This window comes from Crocodylus porosus, unplaced genomic scaffold (genome assembly GCF_001723895.1).
Source record: "Crocodylus porosus isolate Cpor-Errol unplaced genomic scaffold, CroPor_comp1, whole genome shotgun sequence".
Taxonomy (NCBI): domain Eukaryota; kingdom Metazoa; phylum Chordata; order Crocodylia; family Crocodylidae; genus Crocodylus; species Crocodylus porosus.
The window spans coordinates 2,364,064-2,386,557 of NW_017728919.1; the positions used below are offsets into that span (position 1 = coordinate 2,364,064).

At 66.1% G+C, this 22,494-nt stretch overlaps 2 protein-coding genes across 2 annotated transcripts; both read left to right on the forward strand.

Annotated features, from left to right (window-relative positions):
- The first annotated feature begins 747 nt into the window (after nucleotides 1-747).
- IL12RB1 (interleukin 12 receptor subunit beta 1) lies at nucleotides 748-9,060 on the forward strand. The gene is made up of 11 exons (XM_019538445.1): nucleotides 748-1,131; nucleotides 2,941-3,055; nucleotides 3,321-3,490; nucleotides 3,892-4,046; nucleotides 4,866-4,914; nucleotides 5,457-5,567; nucleotides 5,717-5,799; nucleotides 6,150-6,369; nucleotides 7,293-7,463; nucleotides 8,074-8,175; nucleotides 8,651-9,060. Exons 1-11 carry the CDS (start codon nucleotides 1,086-1,088, stop codon nucleotides 9,058-9,060), a joined length of 1,632 nt encoding a protein of 543 aa, XP_019393990.1. The 5' UTR covers nucleotides 748-1,085.
- Nucleotides 9,061-9,067: 7 nt separating this feature from the next.
- Nucleotides 9,068-10,383, forward strand: LOC109312427. Its single transcript, XM_019538453.1, has 3 exons — nucleotides 9,068-9,322; nucleotides 9,401-9,482; nucleotides 9,695-10,383. The coding sequence occupies exons 1-3, from the start codon at nucleotides 9,123-9,125 to the stop codon at nucleotides 10,127-10,129; spliced, it is 717 nt and encodes a 238-aa protein (XP_019393998.1). The 5' UTR covers nucleotides 9,068-9,122; the 3' UTR covers nucleotides 10,130-10,383.
- Nucleotides 10,384-22,494: the final 12,111 nt, after the last annotated feature.

The following is a 22,494-nucleotide window of genomic DNA, read 5'->3' on the forward strand; positions in this document are numbered from 1 at the left end:
GTCCCGGTCCCGGTCCCGGTCCCGGGCGGTGCAGCGCTGCGGGCCCGCCGTGGAGCAGGGCCTGCCGCCCCGGGCAAGGGCACGAGGCAGGCGGTTCGGGGCCGTTTCTCTTCACGGCTGCCCTTTTCCCACCACTCCCAGACGCCCGACCCTGCCTGCCCCCGCAGTGAGTCACGGCGCCATCCGTGTGGCAGCCCGGGAGTGACACCGAGGGCTGGTGGCAGGAAGGCGAGGGCAGGGTCTTGGGGAGCAGGCCCAGTAACACGCAGGATGGCGGGTGCTCTGGGGTCCTCGTCTCTTCTCGGGTGCAAAGACCTCAGCCCTGAGCAACGGGCTGCTTCTCTGAAATAACCTTGTTGTGTCAGCATGGATCCCTTGACGTCCAAAAAGCAGTGACACAGGGTTGGACCCAAAGCCACCAGCTCAGAAACCCTCCCCAGAAATCTTCCTCTGGCACAAATCCACGTGCATTTGCACATGCACACAAACAGCGCACGCACACGTGCAACTCGGGATGGAAATCAGCAGTGCCATGCAAACACACAGGGGACAAGTGTGAACAGATGTGCCCTGGCCTGCCCGGCCCACTGACCACAGCCACCCCCTAAGTCAGGAGTCCCCGGACTGGCCGAACCGGCGCAAGTCCCGCCGCACCGAACCACGGGAGCAGGCGGCCCCCGCCCCGCCCCCGCCCCCGCCCGAGCAGACACTTCTGCTTACCTTGCTTTTCCTGCCCTGCAGCTGCCTGTGGCAAGCTTGTGGCTGGGACAACACTTGCCTGCGTGTCCCGCACAGACATGTGCACACGCCAGCAGGTCTGGCTCTGCTGCTTTCTCTTTTGCTTTTGGTCAGAGCCAGTACACGCCGTCACCTCCTTATCTGCCATCAGCCCCTCCGCCGCCCCGCGGGGCAGCCCTGGCCGCCCCGGGCACGCGCGCGCCAGGCAGCTGTCCGTCGTGCGGCGGGTCCAGAGGCTGCCTGAGACGTGGGCAGGGTCCCGCGCCTGGAGGGCCTGCAGCGGGGCGAGCTGAGCAGGGACCCACCGCGCCGGCCCCCAGCCCCGCGCGGGAGCGGCTGGAAACACGATGCTGTGGCGCCTGCTGCTGTGGCTGGCCGTACTTCCCCTGAGAGGTGAGTGTTTCTGCGGCGCCGACGCCCGGGCGATAGCGAGGGCTTCCCTTCCCACGAGCCCACGCGCCTCGGCCGGGGCCACAAAAGGGGCTTTCTGGGGACGGGGTCGGCCTTAAACAGGCCCGGCTCTGGGCGCCAGGGAGCAGAAGCGGCGCCGGCGGAGAGGCCGGCGGGCTCCGAGCGGGGCCCCGTGCCCGTGCTTCCCTGCCAGGGAGCCCCTGGAGCGTGGCTCGCCCAGAGCACGGGGCAGCGCCTCTGGGGCAGGGAGGCTCCTGCGCTGGGCCACCGACATTTGCCGGCCTGAGTCTCCCAGGCTTGGTTCTGCGCCCAGATTCCCAAACCGGGGCCACTGCAGCTGGCCCCCTCCAGACTGACTGGTCTCCCACGCCGCAGCGTGAGCCCGGTGCCCACAGGACCGGGCAGGTGAGCTGTATTTCCTGGAGCGACGATTAGATGTTCCTGTTCCTCTCCTCGCGAGTGCAGTGACGCCGCCCCGCGCAGCCCCTTCCAGCAACTCCCCGGTGCCCTGGCGCTCTCACCCCCCGCCCCGCTCGTTGCTGGCAGGAAGAGGCTGTAACCGCAGCGGCCCAGGCCCCAAACACCAGGCTGCGGCCGGACCCGGGGGACATCTCATTCGGAGTGCCCCAGTGACACCCGCCGGCGCTGTGCTGGGAGGGGCCCGACACCGTGCGCCCGTCCCTGCGAGGTTCGAGGCTGCCATTTGCGTGGGACGAGGCAGAGGTCAGGGGTCGCACGTGAGCCCCGCAGTGAAGGCAGCCTGCTGTCGGGGGCCCTGGCACCGCTTGCGGCTGGGGCTGCCACGTGGCTCCAGCCTCGCTGCCAGGAAGGTGCTGGGCACTGGAGTGGAGGTGTCCCAGCCAAGGGCACCGGGATGAGTCACGAGGGTGCGGAGGCCCTGCCAGGCACAGCAGCACCTTCAACCACACGAGCTTCCTCCTGGGGCTGAGACCTCAGCGGGACTCAGGAGAGAAACGCAGCACCAGCAAGAAGCAGAAAGTCCACTTGTTCTCCTCTCTCAATGCAGCGTGAGCATGCATGCACACATATGCGTGCACACATACGATGCTGCACACCTCTTCCCAAGCACGAGAGTGCTCTCCCTCCTACCCACCTTCTCCCTTGCACCCCCACAGCACACAAACGCAGCCTCTTGTGCACACTTATGCACTAGCATGCATCTCACTGGCCCCAGGGCTCGTCACCTTTCGAGTGGCAGCAGCCCAGAGCGTGACCTACATCTCTAAGGCTTGAAAACCCCAACACAGGCAAACCTGGAGGCAGATCTGAGCGCACAGCCGAGCTGTGGCTGGCCCAGGCCACAACCTGCGTCCTGTGAGCAGAGGAAGAACGGGGAAAGGCATTGCAAGCGCTCCTCCTGTGCTGGCTTCACCTCTCGGGTGCCAGGCCACACACACGGAGGCTGCCCAGCTCGCTCATCACACGCCAGCTCCGGGTGCGGGAGCAATGGGACCACGTCAGGCCCCCGGCCCAGGCACGGCCTCAGGCCAACCATGAGCGGCGCTGGCTTAGGTGCCCTGCAGGGTATTGCTCTGTGCTGTCAGCTCTCCCCCCAGCTTCCAGACAGCTCGGAGCTCTGTGCACCAGGCAAGCCCTGGGAAAGCCCCAGGACGGTGCTCGCGCGTGCACCCAGAGCACCAGCCGTGTCACAGCCGCACCCCGCGCAGCCCCTCGCCCGGCACCGCCCCGGGCATTCCTGGAACCGCAGCCCGCGGGGCACACGGAGCAGGGAAAAGCAGCTTCACCCACTTCCTCCATATGTGCCTACAGGCTCTGCAGACCACCCCGACTTGCTCTGCTACCGCAGCTGCAACAGATGCGACCTCCAGTGCGCCTGGAGAGCTACGGTCCCCTCGGGCAATGCCACCTACCGGTTCCAGTACTGGTGAGTACGAGGTGCCAGCAGTGGGCTGGGCAGGGTGGCTGCAGGGCACGTTGCTTCTGTACCCGCAGCATCCGACCCTTTCACACAAGGAGCACCCCCCACGCGTGCAGCCAGAGCTGGCTGCGAGGGCCGGGCTCCAGGCAGGACCAGAGCGCACGAAGGGGGTAGGAGCATGGTGACAGGGCACCCCCGGCACCATGCCGCAGCTCCCGGGCAAAGGAGGGCAAAGGCCTGGCGTTGCAAGGGAGCCGGCTTTCCTCCTCAGCTATCACGGCACAAAGACCTCCTGCACGGCCGTGGGGGCCAGGACCACGCACTACACGCTTCCTTTCCGCAAGCTGTATCTCCTGAAAAACTTCACGGCCTGGGTGGAGTCGGGCAGCGGCGACAGGCCGTGGAGAACCAGGAACGTCACGCTGCAGCTGGAGAATGCCAGTGAGTGTCCGCGAGCCGGCACGGGGCAGCCTGGACCTCGCGGCACGCGCTGGTGAGCGCTGCCTGGGCGGGGAGCAGCGAGGTGCAGACAGCCGACAGCGTGGGGTGGCCAGGCCCTGGGGAGGACATCCTCCTCCTCTTCCTCCTCTGCCATGACCCCACCAGCCTCCTCTAGCAGGAGGAGCTCGGTGCCCACAGGCCCTTCGTCCTCGGCCCTTTGGCTGGGGAGAGGGAGGGGGAGGAAATGAGGCATTTCTTGTGCTGTGGCCACATGCCCCCAGGGAGTGGGCACGCATGCACAAGCATACATGTGCACAAGCCCCTTCTGACCCCCCTGGGCCTGTGCTCCCCCCTGCCCATCTTAAACCCCACAGCTGCCTAAGGCTGCGGTGTCGTTCCAGTTAAACTGGACCCTCCCCACAACAAGATCAGCTTCTCCAGGGCCAACGGCACGCTGAGGCTGCAGCTGCCCCGGGCCGAGGAAAGGGCAGGCAAGGCTGTGGTGCTGCAGCGGGAGGTGCGGCACCGGCAGGGGAAGGACACCACATGGACGCTGGTGAGTTCAAGGGATGCACTGAGCCACCCCCGAGGGGTTTCAGCTGGGCAGGAGGGACGTGGCTGCAGGGGCAGCCGCCGCCTTGCTCCTGCCTGTTGTAGTGTGCATGCACATGCACAAGCACACACACTCATGTGCACATGTGCCCACGTGCCCACCCTGCTCTGGGGAGGGCACTGGTCAGTGAAGCCAGGAGCCACCAGCCATGCGGTCACTGCGGTTCTGCAGGTGCAGGTCACACGCCCACCCCAGCGCCTCGGGGCCCGGTGCTGTGCAGCCCCCGGCCTGGCTGCTCTGTTGCATGGCACAGTCACCCATGTGCACCAGCCCTGGGTTACGATGTCGTCGCAACAGGACCAGAGCCCAATTCGCAGGGACCGTGCAGGAAAGGGGCCCCGGGCGACAACCATCAGCCTAAAGCACCCTGGGCATCCACTGCCAACTCAACTGGTCTCCCACGCGTGGCAGTGACGCTGCCCCAGCCCCACGCGGGTGCGACCCCCGCCAAGGGCAGGCCGCAGCTCCGACCCCCGTGCCCTGCGTCAGCACCAGCCGTGCCCCCCCCGTGCTGCTACCAGTCTGCCATCCCCCGCTCACATCCACCTGGCCAGGCCGTGCCAGCAATTCCCTCCCCACGTACCCCAGGGCTCGCTCACAGGTGCTCTCCTCCTGCACCAAGACCAGCGCCATTCAGACGGGGGCGGGGACTGGGACCTCGGTCCTCCTGCAGGGCTGTGTCCTGCTGCCAGTACCCTGCACGGTGGTGCTGTGTGCGGTGCCCAGGTTGCTCCGCTCAAGGCTTGTCTGCTCTGTTTGCAGGTGGAGTGCGAGACGCAGGCGGATGACAAGAAGAGCGAGGATGAGGCAGGTGGGTCTGGGCTGTGCCCCGAGGCACGTTCAGTTCTGCACAAGCTCCTGGGCCCAGCGGTGCAGGGAGCACCGAGGGGGGAGCAAGGGGACACCCTGACCTACCGCAGCTCCAGGGCAGAGGCTCCTAGCCTGCCTCAGCGCCCCATCACTCCTCCCTGCAGGGACCCGACTTGCACGGCTGCCCCCACCTCCCCGAGCCTCCGCCAAGGCCACAATGCCTGCCCCGCGGGGCTCTTGGCTGCATGCGACAGCCACGGCAGAGCCCTCATTCTGTGGGGACGCCTGCCCATGGGGGCTCCTCCATCCTGCCCAGGCACCACGTGGTCCTCCCCTCCCCTCCCCACACCCCGACGGGCAGCCCAGCCCCAATCCACAGCGAGTCGCTCCTTCCCTCTCACGGTGGGCTGGAGCTTGGCCAAATCCGAGGACACAGCAGTGTCCCCAGGGCAGGCACCCAAGATCTCTAGGATGCCCCGGCCTGGTCTCGGCTGAGGGCTCAGGTCAGCTCGCAGCTCAGCCCCCGCTGCCTTGGCTCCCTAGTGACCTGCGACCTGGGGCAGACGGCCGCCCTCGAGCTGCAGATCCGGCACAAGATGCTGCACTGGAGCAGCACCTGGAGCGACTGGAGCCAAATCATCCTCGTCCCTGCAGGTGAGGGCAGCAGGACCTGCCCTGCAAGCACTGGGTCCTGGCTTCAAGCACCTCCCAGTCATGCCCAGCGCGGCGTGCGTGGGCAGGAGTGCAGTGGGCAGGGCCTTGCCAGGACCAGCACGTGGCCCACGTCACCGCTTCCTTTCCAGAAATCGTTGAGAGGCCCAGGGCGAGTTACACGCTGGGAAGACTGGGCCAGAGTGGACAGAGGAACCTGACCCTGCAATGGCAGGTACCGTGGCCTCCTGGGCCTGTGCCAGCGGGGCAGCCCCATCCCCTGCTGGCAAGCATGGTTGGCTCGGGGGTCCATCCCCCGTGGTCCCTGGCACTGCGGGAAGGGGAGCCTGAGCCTTGCTTTAAGCACTTGATGATGGGGCTGTTGCCTCAGGCACCCTCCCTCCACCATGCCAGCTGCCATGGCAGGTACTCGGGGGCCCCAACCTCCCAGGGCCGCAACGCAATCACCTGGGGGGGTGGCCCCAGTGAGAGCAGCTCCCAACAGCTGAGCAGGCCAGGGAGCCTGGCAGCCGGGACGCTGCGTGGCGCAGGGGCGCCTGCTAATGCCCCTTCCGACTGCCCCAGAAAGCCAGTGAGGAGCAAGGCAACGTCACCTACACCGTGGCCGTCCGCATGCTGACGTGTGGCTGCGGGGAGCCCATGGACGAGATCAGCCTCCAGAAGGACGTGGCGGAGCTGAACCTGGCTCTCTCGGGGGCAGAGCACAGCATCTCGCTGAGCGCGGCCAATGCAGCTGGTTACGGGCCCGCTTGGACACGCCACATCCCGCCAGACTCAGACACAGGTACAGGGACCCTGTCGCCCTCCCCTGCCTCAGGGTACCTCCCAGGACCACTGCTGCCTCCGCCGTGGGGAAGTGGGGGCAGAGCAGTCCTCTGTCAGGCTCTAAGGGACAGAGTTTCCTTGAGTTACTTCCCCCTCTGGCACCAGAATGCATACGTGTGCGTGCATGTGCATGCACACACGCCTGCCCCCTGCTTGGTGTCAGACCCCGACTCCACGCGGAGCCCAATGGACTAGTGCGACAACGGTCCAATTGCTCGGGATCCAGTTGCTCAGGGAGCAAACACCAGTACACGCTGCCAGACAACAGCTTTATTCAGAATGGAGACCACTTCAGGCGAGCTCCCAAAAACCCAACAAACCGGGGAGCAGCAGCGAACATTATTTCTTTTCCCGTTTATACACCTTGGCTCATACTCATTAACATTTTCTCCACCTTTGCCCCTCCTTCGTTCCACCATATTCCCTCCTATCTCAAGCTCCGCCTCTATTTACTGTTTACTTCATTAGCGTGGAATTACCTATGCGTTTCATTCATTTAGGTGTCTTTTTGCTATGAGCACATGCTCAAGACCGTGATCAGAGAAGTCTGGGGACACTTGCTGTTTCTTGCTGATTTCAGCACCATCTCCAAGGTCTTGCTTCTGCTTTATCTCCTGACAATAGCTGGTGGCCTGCATCTTGTTCTCCTTACACGACGAATCAGATATCCTGCACACTACCACACTGTTAGAAAACTGCTTGCCTAAGCATCTTGCACTGTTACTTGCAATATATCATTCTGCCTTGTGGTCAGCAGCTTTACTGAGCCACAGGTTAAAGCCTTTATTCACCTGCAAATCCAGTGCTGTCCAAGATCCAAATATTGTCAGCCTGACACTTGGCACCAGCTGTGCTGAGACAGCTGCCTGTGTCGCCCCCCAGAGATCCGCTTCCTGGCTGTCAGCACGGCCGGCACCAACACCACGGTGCAGTGGGCAGCAAAGGCCAACGGCACCTTCTACTGCCTTGAGAAGCAGCCGCTGGGAGATGCCAGGAGGCCTGCGGCTTGCATCCAGAAACCCTTCGTGGAGACGGGCACGTACACGGAGACAGGTAGCAAGGACATCTTCCTCCTTGCCACTTTCCTGTGGCCTGGCTCTCTCCCCGGCCCCCCTTCCCAGTTAAAGGGTCGAGAAGGGCTGCATCCAAACAGGGTTCAAATTACAGGGGACTTTGGGAGGGCCGAGCCCTCCCATAAGAAAGTCCCCCTGTAAGATTTGAAAATCATAACCTTGCGGGGTCTGCAATTTTATTAAGGCATTGTGAAGGGCAGACCAATTTTTTTTGCAGACTCCCTCAAGAGTCAAAGTGTAATTCAAACCCTGCATCCAAAGTCTGGGGGGTTGGAGGGAGCGCTCGGGATGCACCCGGGCAGCCTGTGCTAGGCAAGGGCAAAGCTTCAGCGCGGGGCACCGTCTCCAGGTTTCCTAGCCCAGGTCGTGACTCGGCCATGGCACTGTTGTGACTTGTGCTGTCACAGCTTTTACTTGTGCCAAAACCTGTCAAATCCCAGAAAACGGGGAAAAAAACCTGGTTGGAAGGTGTAGCCAGAGCCACCGTCTTGGCCGTGCCCTGGGGCAGCCTGGCACGTGCTGCTGGGTCACGGTTTAGGCGCCTGTGGCACATCCGCGAGGGTGGTAATGTCTCCGGGTGTGCACTCCAGGTGTGCTGGAGCCCAGGCGGTGGTACCGGATCGCCGTCCACGGCCAGGGACCCGGGCACAGCTGGGCCACGTTCGCTGCCACGTACCACTTCACGGGAACCGGTGAGTAGTTGAGCGCAGGGTGGCACCGGCCAAGTCCTGCAGCAACAACAGGGCAGCTCTGAGAAAGGCGCACGAGAGGAGGGGAGGCTGCCGGCCCCAGCCCAAGCGGCTGTGGGGGGCCCGTCAGGGCACTGCTCTGCCGGACCTCCCGCACGCCCTCGGCTGGCAGGGGCAGACGCCCCTCCCTGTGCCCGTGAAACACCGATGGCACCAGGCCCTTCCTGCCCCCGAGGCGCAGGCAGGCGCGCCGCCAGCTGCTGCCGTTCCCCTTTCCGCAGCAGCCCTGGACGGGCCGAGCGCAGGGCAAAGGGCAGCAACGTGGGCGAGAGCGGGCGGAGAGAGGGAGCCCACGGCCCGTGCAGGTGTGGCCGGTGCTGCGGTGGGGCGGAGTTGCAGGAGAGCTGGGGCTGAAGGGGGCTGCACCCGGGGCCGGGAGGGGTTTCCTGAAGCTCACAGCTCGCTGCCGTCTGAGCAGATCGTGAAGCAAACGCCCTGGCGACACGCTTCACCCTCCAGGGCCTGCAGCCCGGCACCGTGCACCGAGCAGGGATCCAGGCCGGCGCAGCTGGGACCAGCCGGCCGCAGCCCCCGTCCAGAACCCAGGAGCTCGGTAATGGCCCAGGCGCCTTCCCTGCCCGGGCTCGTCTCGGGGGGGCTGACGCAGGCTTCCACCCCCACGTCTCCGCAATCCAGGACGTGGGGCAGACGCACGCAGGGATGCGAGCCACCCCCTCCCCGCGCTTCTCCCACGAGCCTGGTGTAAACTGCACACCCGCAGAACCCAGGACCCTGCCTTGGGCTCCCAGCGCCTTTCCCTGGGGGGGGAGACGCCTGCTGGGATGTGCTGGGCGCTCGGGCAGCGGGACCAGTCTCGCTGCCCGTTAGCCACAGTCCTGAGGTCATGCCAGGGGCCGGCCTCGGAGGCCGCAGGGGCCCGGGACGTGGCGATGATTGCACCAGCTTGTACGGGGCGCGCAGGCCCCGGCAGACGCTCGCACGTGGTCCTGAGGCCCCCGGCGGTCTCCGAGCGCAGCCTGTGCTTGCCCCCAGCCCCCCCGCTGCCGGCGGCGAAGGCCAGCTTCCGGTTCCTGGCCGTCTTCGTGGTCGTCCCTCTCTCGGCCGTGCTCTACCAGGTCGCCAGGAAGAGGTGAGCGCGCAGGCAGCCCCCGCCCCCCGCCCCCAGCGCACGGCTGCCCATTAACCACCCGCTGCAAATGTTTCCCAGGGCCAAGACCCTGCTCTGCCCGCTGCTGCCCAAGCCAGGGAGCAGCGAAGCCCTCAAGTTCCCAGCTCCCGAGACGAGCCAGGTGAGCCTCCGCCCGCATCTGGCCCTCCGAAGGTGGCAGGGCGGCTGGAGGGGATGGGGAGAGGGCGGGTCGAGGCTCCCGGCAGCTGGAGCACGAGCACCGGGACCTCGTGCTCCAGGAAGGGGCCAGGGACCGTGCAGCGTCTCCCCGGTGTGTCGGGGCGCCGCGAGGCGGCTCCCCCCGCGTGCTCAGCACCTGCCCCGTCCCTGCAGGCGAAGCCACAGCTGGGCTTTGTGGAGCCCTCGGAAAACATCAGCCCCGTGGAGCTGCTGGTGACCGAGCTGGTCTGGGACAAGGAGGTGCCCGAGGCGAGCACGGAGACCTGCTCGCTGCTGCGCTGCGCCGCGGCCGACGACCCGGCGGAGACGCCGCCGGCCAAGGAGGGGCGGGCGGGCGGCGAGACCGAGCTGCCCTTCGAGTACCGGCGGCAGGAGCTCCTGCCCGGCATGGGAGAGGCGCAGGAAGACCGTGCCGGGGGCTGCGGTCAGAGCAGCCCTGGGGACGAGGTCCTGGGCTGCTCTCAGCCCCCTCCGGCGGGGGGCTCGGCCCTGGAGGCCGCGGGGCCCCCTCAGCCTCTGGTGCCGCTGTCCTTGCTGCTCTCAGACAAGCCCGTTACCATCAAGAACGGCGGGAGCCTCGAGCTCTGACGCGAGGAGGCCGCACTGCCCTAAGCGCTGGGCACTGGGGAGACGGAGGGGCCCAGCCTGCCAGGGCCTGGCCAGGGCCGAGCGCCCTGGCGCGGGGCCGTGCTGCCGCGAGCCGCCTCGGGGCAGGAGGGAGAGCAGACTCCGCATGCCACAGCCGCTGTCTCGGGCACGCAACCCCGGCGGGTCCGGGCCTGCTGCTCGAACGCACGGGGCTTTCCTGGGCACGGGGCCACGGGCAGACATTAAACGCATGTCCACAGATGCGTACTCTCCTCTCTGCGCGCCCCGCCCCTGCTCATCACCGCAGAGACCTGGGCTGTTCCTGGGCTGGAGGCGCGAGATGAGAGGAGCACGTGGAAGCCCAGCAAGAAACCTTTAGCAAGACAGGCCACAACCCTCCCTGCTCCCCAGAGGGTCCAGCTGCCACCCGCCGCGCCAGGCCCTTTCCTTGCACACACCCAGCACGCGCGGAAACCCCGAACGCTCCTGGGCCTGGGCTCTGCGTGTCGGCCTCCTGCCTGCCCACGCCAAACCCTGTCCCTGCAGGGCGCAGCGCTCGGGAGGGCTGGCACTGCCAGTGCGGGAGCAGCAGGGCCTGTGCGGTCAGACCTCGCTGCAGCCCCCCGGCAGGGAGCACAGCCGCACGCGCAGGAAGGCGCAATGCCTCCGCCCAGAGCCCCTGCCCGCTGCCAGCCCAGGCTCCTGGGAGTACCCAGCGTCGGGGTGAGGAGGCTGCGGGTTTAGGATGAAACCGAAACGAGCTCCGAAGAGCGAGGGCCGTGCACTGTGGCCTCAGAGACGTGCTGCCTTTCCTGGAAGCCGCGCGCTCTGGCCCCAGCGAGGTGGGCCGGCTGCGAGCGTCTGCAGTGCGAGAGTTTCCCGCAGGGGAAACTGAGGCCGGGCACGTCTCAGCAATGGCCTCAAGACCTTAGCCGGCCGTGCTCAGCGGGGCCTCGAGCAGGGAGCCCTCGGCTCCCCGCAAACCCGCCAAGCCCAGCCACGACGGCAGTCACAGCGGTGCTGCCTTGGAGCACCCAGGCTGGCGCGGGCGCGGGCGCGGGGGCGTGCACGCGGCTTGGCTCCAGGCTCAGGGCGGCCACACACAAGGGCTTTGTTGGAAGAACAGAGAGATTGTGTCTGCGCTCAGAGCTTCCTGGGGGCGCGGGGGCAACTAGCCCTTGGGACGAGATCTCCGTGGGCCAAACCACATTGTGCTGCCAACACGAGGCATTCGTATTGCAGTGCAGCCAGGTCAGGAGCTGCCCGACGGTGCAAGCTGGCCTGGGCCTCTCGCTCTTCCCCAGCGGGGTCTGGGCCGCGGACCGTTGCGTTCTTCGCTTCAGGGGCCCGGAGGCAGAAATGCTCCCAGCCCGGCAGCTCCGCGAGCACGGCCCCAGCACGCGACGGGGCAGCTCCAGACAGGGCCGGAGGCATCGCCCGCCTGGGGCACGAGAGGAAAGTTGCGGCAGTGGCTCCGGCAGGCCGCGGTTTCACCCTTGCTCGTCCCCTCCCACCACAGCTTGCCGGGGCCTCTGCTCTTCTCAGCTCCCGTGACTGAATTAGGGCATCTTCTGTGGCAAGGGGGCAGGGGCACGACGGAGCCGCAGCGCGGCCGGGCGTGACGGGGGAGAGCTGCCTCCCCGAGCCCAGGCAGGCGCTGCGGCGCGGCTCGCACCCACGCGCCGAGATCTCAGCTGCAGCGGCAAGTTCAGAAACCTATCAGCGCGCCGTCATCTCCTCGCTTCCTGGCGTGACACCGAGATAAACTGCTCGCTTTCTCACTGCTTCTCCGAGGCCTTTCAGCGCAGAGCTGCCATCGGCAGTCACTTGCCCTGATTTCCACCCCCGCCCCGCCCACGGTTTCTGAGCTCGAGAACCGCGCGTCTCCCCTCGGGGACTGGGAGCTGCTTCTGCCCGAGCCGCGGCGTGGCACTCAGTCAGGCTGGCACAAGGGACCCTTTGGCCAGCCCCGAAGCCCGGCACCTTGGGGCAGGAGCGGGGCGGCTCGCTTGCCCCTCGGCAGCGCGTGCTTAGTGCAGAAGTGAAGCATTGTCAATCCAGCGACCTCCGGGGCGCTCGGGGGCCCAAATGCAGCTACCGAGAGTCGCAGCGGCGCCAGCAGGGACAGACGGCGTGTCCACGCAGCAGAGATGTGCAACGAGCCAGGTCCACCCCTGCAAGCTGGGCACCGATTCCCCCCGCCCAAAGGGAAGGACGCTGCCCCTGGAAGAAGGCGCCCTGTGGCACCCAGCACCCACAGGCAGCCTTCGTCCAGAGCCCGGGCAGGCGCGGGTCTGCGCTCGGGATGCCACGGCTGTCGCCCGCCTGCCTCCTCCAGCCTGTTCCCCAAGGCCTTGCAAACACCTCCTGCAGGAACTGCCCCGGCTGCGTTACCGGGCCTGCGGGGGTCAGAGCCGGCAGGCCTCCCGCCGGGGAACCTCAGCAGGGGCTGACGGTTCAAGTGAGCGCAGGCTGGGCCTCCGGCGCCTGCCTCTCCCGTGGACAGAGCCAGGTCCTCCCAGCCGAGAGCCTGGACGCAGGCCCCGGGCAGATGTAGGACAGGGAGAAAGGCAGTGGAGAGCAGGGTGTCAGCGTGTGCCAAGCAGCAAAACCTCACTTGTTTACCAAGAGATAAACATCAAGAAGTGCGGAGCTGAAAGTACCGCAAAAGCGGCAGCGCCACGCCTCTGCGCAGGCAGCCCACGGAGCATCTGTCGCGGACGCCCCAAGCTGCTGCCGCCCCTGCCTCCGCTTTCGGCAGCCTGGCCGTCGCGCGCTCCCCGCGAGCCCCCGCTGCCAGCACCCTGCAGAAAGCCCCGCTCCGTCCTCCGGCCGTGCTTCGGAGACCAGCTGTGGTGCGACGCGTCTGCGCCGGCTCGGAGCTTCGCGGTGTCGTCCCGGTCGGGACGCAGGTTTGCACGTGCTGTTACCGCTTCCGCGAGCCTCTACGGGAAAGGGAAAGAAAACAAACCAGCTCCTCCGAGTCCTGCCGGATGCAGCCGCGAGCTCGGCTCCCGCGTCCCCCCACGGAGCAAGTCCACCGCTCTGCCCTCGGTCCCCCCTCCTGCCCAGGGGAGCCGGCGACCCTCTCCATCTTGTCACCGCAGCGCAGAACCGTCACCCGCGCCAAGTCCCATCCCTTGTCATCAGGCGATCCCAGAGCCACCGGCCCTCCGCCCCCCGCTGCCCTGGATGTCAGGGCACTTGCGAACGGTGCAGGGGAGACGCAGGCGAGGGGTGGGTGAGCCTCTCGAGAACAGGCTCTCGTGTCCCTGCCGCACACGGGCCGTTAGCAGGGGAGAGCCAGGCCGACGCACAGAGATGAGCGGAGCAACCAGCTCCCCTCGCCTGCTTGAAGTGCAGCGGGTCACTAGCGTGGAGGGCGCCGTCCTCCTGGCGCCCCAGGGCAGCCCGCCACGTGCTGTGGAAGGCGCGTGCCGGCAGCTGGAGGATCACGCCCGGGAGGGCCAAGACCAGAAACTCCTCTGCGGGACCACGCGTTGCCCGGAGGCCCCTGACACCGCTGCTCTCAGGCACTGTCCTAGGGTTATCTGCCCTGGGGCGGGCACCTTGCCCTCCAGCTTCTCCACGGCCACGTCTGGAAGCTGGACGCCTGCACCCGGTTCAAGCACGCCGTGACCTCTGCAACACAACATCCTTCTTGCCTCCTGGGCTTTCGTGCGGTGGCGGGGGAGCAGCAGGGGCCGGCTGCGGTTCGATGCTCCTCGGCTATGCCACACGATGGCACCAGAGGCGCGCGGTGTGCGCGGGCCAGAGCTCCGGCCTGTCCGCGGGGCCCCGAGCCTGGGACCAGGAGGGCCGTTCGCAGCCTGGGCGACGTGCTACTCCTCAGTGGGGCACCCCGGCAGGATGTGACAGGCGAAGCTCTGCGCTTTGCGCCCTCAGCCGGCGGAGCTGCAGCCCCCGTGCAGGGGGAGCCTTGGGAAAGCAGCGCAGGGCTGCCCCAGCCTTGCAACAAGGTTGGCACGGCACAGCACGGGGACTCAACAGCAAGGCCACGACCCCATTTCTGCAGCTTATGCAGAAGCACCAGCTCCGGCTCCACAGGGCCCTGCCCAGAGAGCCCCGGGCTCCATCGTCCGCGCCGGCCCTGCCACGGGCGCGCAGCCTGCACCGTGCAAGGCAACGCAACGGGGCCTCGGCTCGCAGCAGGCATGGGGAGACCGCGTCCTGGGCCATGCTGCAAGTGTCCCTTGCCCTGCCCCGGCCCCGCGCGCGTGGGCAGCCCTCCCAGACCCCTGACCGTGGCCACCACCGTTGCAGCTCAGCGACAGGTTTTCAACAGTGTTTTTACAGGTTGCCCTTCCTGGTTTCCCAGCTGCCTGCATGGCCCCCGCGCGGCCAGCGAGCACAGCCGGGAGAGAGGCTGTTAACCGCGTTACATGTCAGCCTTCCTGACAAACACCCGTGCCTGGTTTCCCCGGGCAACAGCTCGCTCCGCGCAGCCCGACAGCACGCTGGCACCGAGCTCCCGGCCCGTCGCAGCCACGCGCGCGGCTGCCAGGGCGCAGGCGCGAGACCACGACCACGACCGAGCCAGCCTGGCCCGGCTGCCGTCCGATCCGACACCCGCTCCTGGCCCGGCTGGCCGCGTGCTTCGTGCCTCAGTTTCCCTAGCCGCGAGGCCGATGCCACGAGGCTCCCCCGGCACGGGGGCTGGCCGATACACGCCCTGGTGCTGCAGTAGCGCCGCGGGACGCTCTCGGGGACGACAGTTACTTGTGGCCGTCGGCCGATTGTTTACCTCGAAAAGCGAAGGGGCTGGGAACACGACACGCCTGTGAGCGCGCAGCGGGCGGGGGTGCAGGGCACACGGCCCCTGTTTGTGTCTCGGGGTTATATTTGCCTTGTTTATGCCGTGGCGGATTCCTAGAACTGGGGGCGAGGCGGCCGTTCCCACCCGCCCTGTTCCATAGCTCAGCACTTTCACAGCTGTCCGGACACGCGATAGCCGGCAGCGAGGAAGCACAGGCCCGGGAGGGGAGAGGCCGCGGCGGCCTTCCAGCTGGCGGGCTCATTCCTGGGAGAGGGCAAATGGTATCGCTTTCGCGTCACCACCGCGCACACCTGGCGAACAGCTGGGGCCACTCGGTACGAGGGAGGTGCCCACCAGCGGCTGGGAGTCTGCAGCCCAGGAGCGGGCCGGAGAGCCCACGCAGCCGCCCCGGGGCAGGGGCAAGGAGGCAGCGGGGCCGCGCAGGGCACAGCGACGACTACCGCCCGCGCGTGGGCACACAGCGCACCCCGGGCGATGGCTCCACTCAGGCCACCACGAGTCCTTCCAGGCGCAGACACGGCCGCCGCCTGCCTCTCGAAGCCTCCACGCCCTGCAGCTGAACCCTGCCAGCTCTGCCTCCATCTCGCCTGGCGCTTTCCAGGCTCAAAACCACAAAGCCGTTGCGTTTACGGCCAAAATTGCCGTTGGGTGTTGATGAGTCACGGGGCGGCTGCTGGCACTGGACACGGAGGGCACCTGCTGCCAAACCCGATGCAAGCCCAGGGGTCAAGGGCTGTGCAGCGGCTGTGTCGGACGAGGGGGCTGGGGGTGCAGGAGACACGAACCCCGCACACGCCTCCCGGACCCAGCATCTAAAACTCAGCCCCGGGCCCTGCCAGGCCCCGAATGCTGCCCAGCGCCAGGCGTGCTGGAGGGGCCCACGGGATCCGGGCACGGGAGGAGAAGTCGGAGCAGCCCCGCGGGAGGACGGGCGTCACTCGCACCTTGTCTGCACAAGCCGGCTCGATCTGGAGACTTTGCTCGGTGACGCGTCCCAGCGGCAATCCCCCGTCTTGTCACCGTCGCGCTTTGTCCAGCCTCGGCCTCCTTGCGGTCCTCCGTCTAAGAAGTGCCAGCACCCGCTTCTTTCCGGTTTCTCCTCAGGAAGGTGCTTGCCCACGAATCAACCCCCGTCTTGCGTGGCTATGTGGACACAGCTCGTGAAGTCCTCGTGCCGAGGCAGGTTTTCCAGTCCTTTGAATTGTTCTGCGGCTCCTTTCTGCTCCGCTTTACCGTGCGACACCCGGGACTGGCAGCACCCCGGCACGGCCCGGAGACGAGTCCCCTCCCGCGATCTCGCTCACGCCTCGCGGCACCGTGGCCCCCGCGCGGCCGGCAGTCCTGGGCGTAGGCGCAGCTCCCCATCCTGGAGGCACGGCCCACGCTCTTTGCTGACCCATCGCTAACTTTGGACTTGGATGTATTGACACCTCATTGCATTAGACCGGACCCAGCTTACCGATCAGGCCGTATCCTTCCACATGGCAGCCCTGATGTCACATTTTACGCTAGGGCCTTTACCACCTGTGACCTCCTACTTCCTTCCACATAACGGAGATGTTTGAATAGCACCAGGCCTGCTACCAAACCCCGCAGACCTCCACTTAAAACATCCCTGGGTGGCCACCCGCTGACAGCCACTTTGAAAGCTGTCGGTGAGCTAGGTCTTTAACTGAGTTGACATTTGTATTCGTGCTATTCTAGAAAGCTGGCTTGTAAATCAGAAATGTCATGCTGCACTAAGTCAAATCTCTTACAGAAATGCCAGACTGCGGCACAGCTCCGGTTACCAACCAAACCTGCGATCCCAAAGAGCAAACTCCGACGTGGGCGACCAGGCTGGCTTTCCACCATGGCAGGGCCTGGCGGTAGCCGTCGTCATGGCCGTGCCCAGCTGCAGTCCTGCACCGGCTCGGCCGCGTCGGGAGAGCGCCCGGCCCCCACGCCTGGCCTCCCCTTGCCGGGGAAGCGCTGGCACGCTCCCGGTCCAGGAACAAGTTAACACCCCTCCGCCCATTTCTTAGGACTCTTGGCTGCCAATGACCCAGTGTGCCAGAGACGAAGTGCTTGTGCCCAGCACACCCTGGTCAACCTCCCTCAGGGACAGGTGGACAAGACAGCAGTTTGGCACCCGCACGTGCCACGAGCACGTCACCCGCCTCTCTCAGTAGGAAGCAAAACAGACTGGACGCTTCACGTCGTGAGTCAGCTTCGGCACGTGGGCCAGGATGAGGACATAAGAATGGCTATTTGCGGGGTCAGACCACAGCCCCGTCTTGCCCAAGGTCCTGTGTCACGGGACGCAACGGGCAGCTCCAGAGGCGGGAGCCGTGCGTGCACGAGGAGATGCCGCGCAGCCTGCCCAAGAACCGGCGTCCCCGGTGCCCCCCCGCAGCGCGCCGGGACAGACCCAGGCGCAGGCGCGGGCCAACGGCGTGCGGGGCGCAGGCGAGAAGTTCCCGCCGCCTCGCTATTTTACTGACACGGGCGAGACTCGTCCCAGCGTGGATTCAAACACAGACCGTCCGGCCCGAGGCACCGGGGCTGCACCGCTCCTGCTCGGCAGCCTGCCGACATCCGTCTGATTTGGAAGCGCAGGGAGCAGCTGTCACATGAGGGAAAAGCCAGTCAGCAAAATGACTCTCGTAGCTTCTCCCTGGCATGAGCCAGAGCCCGATGCGCTGCAGACCGCGCCGGGTCATGGAGGGACACGGGGACAGGGTCCGACTCGGCCTTGCCGTTCTGCTGCCAGCTGCCCGCCGAGCACGGGGCAAGCTGGGGGGGCTCTGGCAGGGTGTTTGTAAGTGCAAACCTGGTACATGCGGTTTGATCACATTGAGAAGTCAAGTGCCCAAAGGGCAGGGCCCTTCCAAAACGTCGGCTCCCTCCCCACGAAGTCCACGGCTCAGGTCGCGGTCCAGGGGGTGCAGCCAAGCCCTTGGCCAAGCAGTCCCAGAAAACCAGACGGGCTCCCGCAAGTCAAGGAGGTTTTCCGCCCGCTAGAAATGTTCCCAGCCCTTCAGACATTGCGATCCCAAATCCAAAACTGCTCAGCACCTGCCAGCGAGGGCCGATGTCTGCGGGAGTGGGAGCACTACAGCAACGGGGGGGAGAGCAAGTAGCCGGGGGCAGGGTTTGCCCTCGTGGCGCAGCCGGTGCCCCTCGGCCACATTCTCCCAATAAATCAAACAGAGCGATGACGGGGAGGAAACTTCCCCGCCGGCGTGGCGGAGCAAGACGACCACAGCAGGGCAAAGCTGCGAGCTGGGCTAGAAAGTGCTTGGCCAGGAGCCGGAGCCGGAGCCGGAGCCGGAGCCGGAGCCAGAGCCGTCGGTAGGAGGCAGCCGTGGCGCAGGGCAGCGCCCCCCCAGTCCTGTGCACACGCTCCTGCCTTGTTTACAACTCCAGCGCGGCGCCGGCAGCCCGGCTAGCCTAGGGGCGGGCACATTTGCACCTCCCATCACGTGTACAAGCGCCCTTAGGGACTAACCAAATCAGAGATGTAAAGCACCAGATTTCACAAACTTCATGCAGGGACTTCATGAAGTCAGCCCTGGGCTTGCGAAGGCCAACATAAAACGAAACAAGTTTACACCCCCCCCAAAAGGGAATGGCTTCGAAACATCAGTGCCCCGGTAGCGACACCAGCTCCTGCTCCGCCCGCCGGTGAAGCCGGGGCGGCTGCAGGAGCATTCGCGTGTCACGAGCGGGGACAGCAAGGGTGCTCCGATTAGTCTGCACCACGGACAAGCCTTGGCCCCCGTGGCAGGACAATGCTGCAGCATCCCACCAGCGTGCCGTTGCCACTTGCATCAGGCGTGCGGCTGTGTGCGCCGTGTTGGGCGCCCGCGCCGCCCCTGCGAGTCGCCTTCCCGTAGCGTCCCGTGGAGCAAGCTGCGGCCCGGGAGCCCGAGCCTCTCCGAGCGAGCTCGTCTGGGAGGTGCCGCCTGCCAAACGGCTGCTCGCTTCCTGCCTTATCTGCGCAGAGCAGGGGCCCTGCGCAGCAGGCCGTGGGGAGGAGACCTGCGACTCGGCCTCGCCAGCGGCTCAGACACAGCCCAGGGTTTTTTGCGCAGACAGAAGTGTTTCCTGTGTCAGCTCACGGCACAAACAGGCCCGCCGAAGCCACGGAGCAATCCACGGGTCACCGCAAGGACAAGTCGGCCCCTGGCCTCGCCGCAGCAGGGCCGCCCCGCGTGCCGGCGGGAAGGAGGGCAGGGGCTGGCTCCGTGCCCTGCGGCCGAGGGGAAGGGGCTGTCGTGGCAGCGCGGGACAAGGGTGCAGAGACCAGGCACGGCTCCAGCTGAGAGGGACTGGAAGGGCTGGGCACCGTGCACGGCCGCGGGGACACCCCGGTCAGACCGAGAGCAAGGAGAGGGAGGCTGGACGGATGGACTCCTCCACCCGCGGCTCCCCCAGACGCTGCCGTGCAAGACCCCGGTCTCACACTCGATCAGAGTTCGAGCCAAAGACATCTGTTTCTCTTTGACCAAGGACAAACGGGCAATTAGTCGTGGCTGCCCTGGCACTGCCCATAGTGCTGCCATGTGCTTCGGCCGATGCCCGAGGAGTGCCAGCGATAAGCGTGCGGGGCCGGGGCCAGTGTCCCGCCCAGAGGAGCCAGTTGTTTGCTGCTCTGGAGTTTCGGACTCTCCTCCCAGCTTCCTCCGGCGCAGACCGGTTGCAGCTTCGTCACCTGACACAGAGCCCAACTCCGGAGCCAAAACAGGCTGCATGCGAGAGCGCTGCTCCGCCGTATCTTTGTAGTCTGTGCCCACAGATTTCGGCAAGGGCAGCCAAGCAGCCCGTTTGTCAGCTGTAAACAATTCGCAGGGCAGCGGCTGCGGTTTCCAGCCGTGTTTGTTCACATCTCGGGCTCTCAAACCCCTTCCCCAGTGTTTGTTTGGGACCCGGCGCCCTGTCCCGGGACCCGCCGTGGCTAACGACTGCCATCCGTGAGACTGCATCCCCCCAGCCCCTCGGACCGGGCTCCAGGGAGAGCCCCGGGGGGAGGCCGTGGCCAGCGGCACACGCTGGACTGCCGTAAGGACACTGCTGAAAGCATCGCGAGTGGCCAAATGCCCCGGGCACCTGCACGCAGCACTGCTAGCTACGACAGCTCGCTGCCCTGCTGTCCGTCGCCTCGTGCTCCGCTCGTAGCACCAGGCACCGCAAGGCAAAGTGTGCCAAGTATCAAAAAGGCCTTCACCCCCCACAGTAACCCTCACGATAAGATAAGCTCGGAGGCAGGCCTCTGGGCAAGGGGAATAAGCCGCTACCCTTGCAGTCCAAGCAGTTGTTCCCAGCCTGGCCAGGAGCAGCCAAATCAGCCCGGCCTCCTGCAGGCGAGCTCAGCCCCGCTGAAATGCACGGAGCCTTGCCAGCTGCGGCACCAGCACCTCGGGGCAGGGCCTCCCCCGCCCACACTGGCTGCGCATGGCTCGGCCCCGGGCGGTACCGTGCGAACATGCCAATTCATAGAAAAACAGCCCGGCAGGTTGTTTCATGGAAATTTTGTGCGTGAACACAGCCAGGACACCAGCTACGTGGTGCACACAGAAAGCAGCTGAGTTACAAGCCCAGGCAGGATGTGCCCGCTGGAGGGACGCGGCGAGGAGAAGCCAGCTCTGCCGGGAGGGCCCGATCTGCTTACACGTGTCCCTTGCGAGCAGAGCAGTAGCAGACACATGGCTCCCTCCAGGAGCAGCCCCTCGCAGAGACGCCCGCCCAGCACGCGGGTACTGGGAAGACGGCAGCTGCTTGCACTCCCGAGCTGGGCACGGGACCGAGCTGGCACGCGGGGCCGGAGCTCGAAGTATGCGAGCAGCTCCTACCGCTTGCGGCTCACAGCGGACAGAGCCAGCCGGGCCCCGCTGGCGGCTTCCTTGCCAGCCCAGACGTGCTGGGAGGGGGTACCGCTCACCCCGTCCGCGTGCACGTCGGGGCAAGGCGCCAGGCAGACCTGCACCTTGCAGGCCAGCTCGATCAGAGATCTGCGCGGCAGGAGCTTTGCAGAGCTGGCGCTGGGGCGTGCACGGGGCACCAGAGTGGGTCAGGGCTGGGAGAGGCAAATGAGCCACAAGCCCAAAAGCTAGTCCAGGCAATGGGGCGAGCGTCCGTAGCAGCAAGCACAGCCCTGCTGTCCTCCCGCGGGGGATGTGGATGCAGAGCTCTCCTGAAGCGGCCGCTCCTCCACCAGCTCCCCTGCATCACCGGTGGGATGGACAAACGAGCAGGAACCGTTTTAGCCATCCTGCTCGCTAGGACAGTTGGCTCGGATCGAGCCCGACTCCCCAGCTCATCAGCGGCTGTAATGGGCCAGGGCGGCCGAGGTTTTCCAGAGCATCTAGCTCTTTCCAGGGATTTCCACAGGCTGCACAGAGCCCGTGTGTTGCACGGGGCTGCGCCAGGGCAGTGCACCCAGCCTGGGGCACCAGGATCCTCCCCAGCTCCCCTCGGGCCGTGCCCTGCGGCAGCTCGGGGTTGTCTGCGCAGAGAGGTGAAGAGGAACCAGCCCAAGGCGCGAGGCCGGTGCGCCCACGTGCCCTCGGGAGCGGGGTCGTCCTTCGCACCCGCACGCTTGTCACTTGTTTGTCTTCCTCCGGCGGCCCCGTGCACACAAGCCCTTACCGCCTGCTTCGAGCAGCCCCGGGGCTGGAGCTCCGAGGTCTCATGCAAAAGACGGTGCCATTAGGGAAAGACAAGCTGCCCCGCAGGTCACGCGTCTAGGGCTGGTCCGTGGCTCGCTTTCCACTGACAGGCTTGCTCCTGAAATAGTCCCGGGGAAGGTTTAACAGTGTCTCCAAGCCAAATCAGACAGTAAAGCCACTGACCCCAAGGGATGAGGTCCCCCACCCTGCTATCCCAGCAGCTGCTATGGGAAGGGATGAGCCCAGGGGTTGCCCCCTCCCCACCCCTCCCTTACAGCAGGCAACATATTGCATGTGGGGCCCCAAAGCCGAAAAAGGAGGGGTGCTTCATGCACGGGAGAGTGCGGGGCACACGCTGCAGGCAGCGACATGGCTCCGAAACGTGCCCAGGCAGCTGGCTCCAGCCTCGACATTTCACAGCCTCCAGAATCAGGAAACATAAAAAAAGACGAGTCTGTTTTCTCAGCGCGCCGTGGACTCGGCTGCCTGCCAGAGGCAAATGAGCGCAGCCCCGTGCGAGCGAGCCTATCGCAAGGCAGGGAGCCGCGCGGCCAGGCTGCCCCAGCTCCGCTGCGATCTTAGCAACAGCCCATATTTAGCAAAGCCAATGAGCGGGGGCCCGAAGCAGAAGCCTCCAGCAAGAGTGCAAGACACGGCTGAGCTGGCGGTTTCCTCTGCTCATAGACAGTGGCCTTGCCTTTCTGAGTCACTTCCGAAATAACCGTGCCTGGGAGAGTGCAGCCAGACTCCCGCACTGATCTCTGTGCCGCCCGGGGAAGGGATCGACCCCGAGGAGCGGGAGAGGGAAGGGAGCTGCACAGTCACCCCGCTGGGAGAAATATCCCAGGAGAGACAGGGAGGGTCCAGAGTCCGACCGCGCAACAGGGAGCCAGCACCCGGGGGCTAAGCTCTGACAC

What these genes read in the sequence shown, in the direction of transcription:
- IL12RB1 (XM_019538445.1), top strand. Translation starts at nt 1,086, where the DNA reads ATGCTGTGGCGCCTGCTGCTGTGGCTGGCCGTACTTCCCCTGAGAG. An exon ending in GAAGAGCGAGGATGAGGCAG is followed by an intron (nt 4,915 to 5,456) that starts GTGGGTCTGGGC and finishes TTGGCTCCCTAG; the next exon opens with TGACCTGCGACCTGGGGCAG. An exon ending in GTACCACTTCACGGGAACCG is followed by an intron (nt 8,176 to 8,650) that starts GTGAGTAGTTGA and finishes CCGTCTGAGCAG; the next exon opens with ATCGTGAAGCAAACGCCCTG.
- LOC109312427 (XM_019538453.1), top strand. Translation starts at nt 9,123, where the DNA reads ATGATTGCACCAGCTTGTACGGGGCGCGCAGGCCCCGGCAGACGCTCG. An exon ending in TACCAGGTCGCCAGGAAGAG is followed by an intron (nt 9,323 to 9,400) that starts GTGAGCGCGCAG and finishes AATGTTTCCCAG; the next exon opens with GGCCAAGACCCTGCTCTGCC. An exon ending in CAGCTCCCGAGACGAGCCAG is followed by an intron (nt 9,483 to 9,694) that starts GTGAGCCTCCGC and finishes CCGTCCCTGCAG; the next exon opens with GCGAAGCCACAGCTGGGCTT.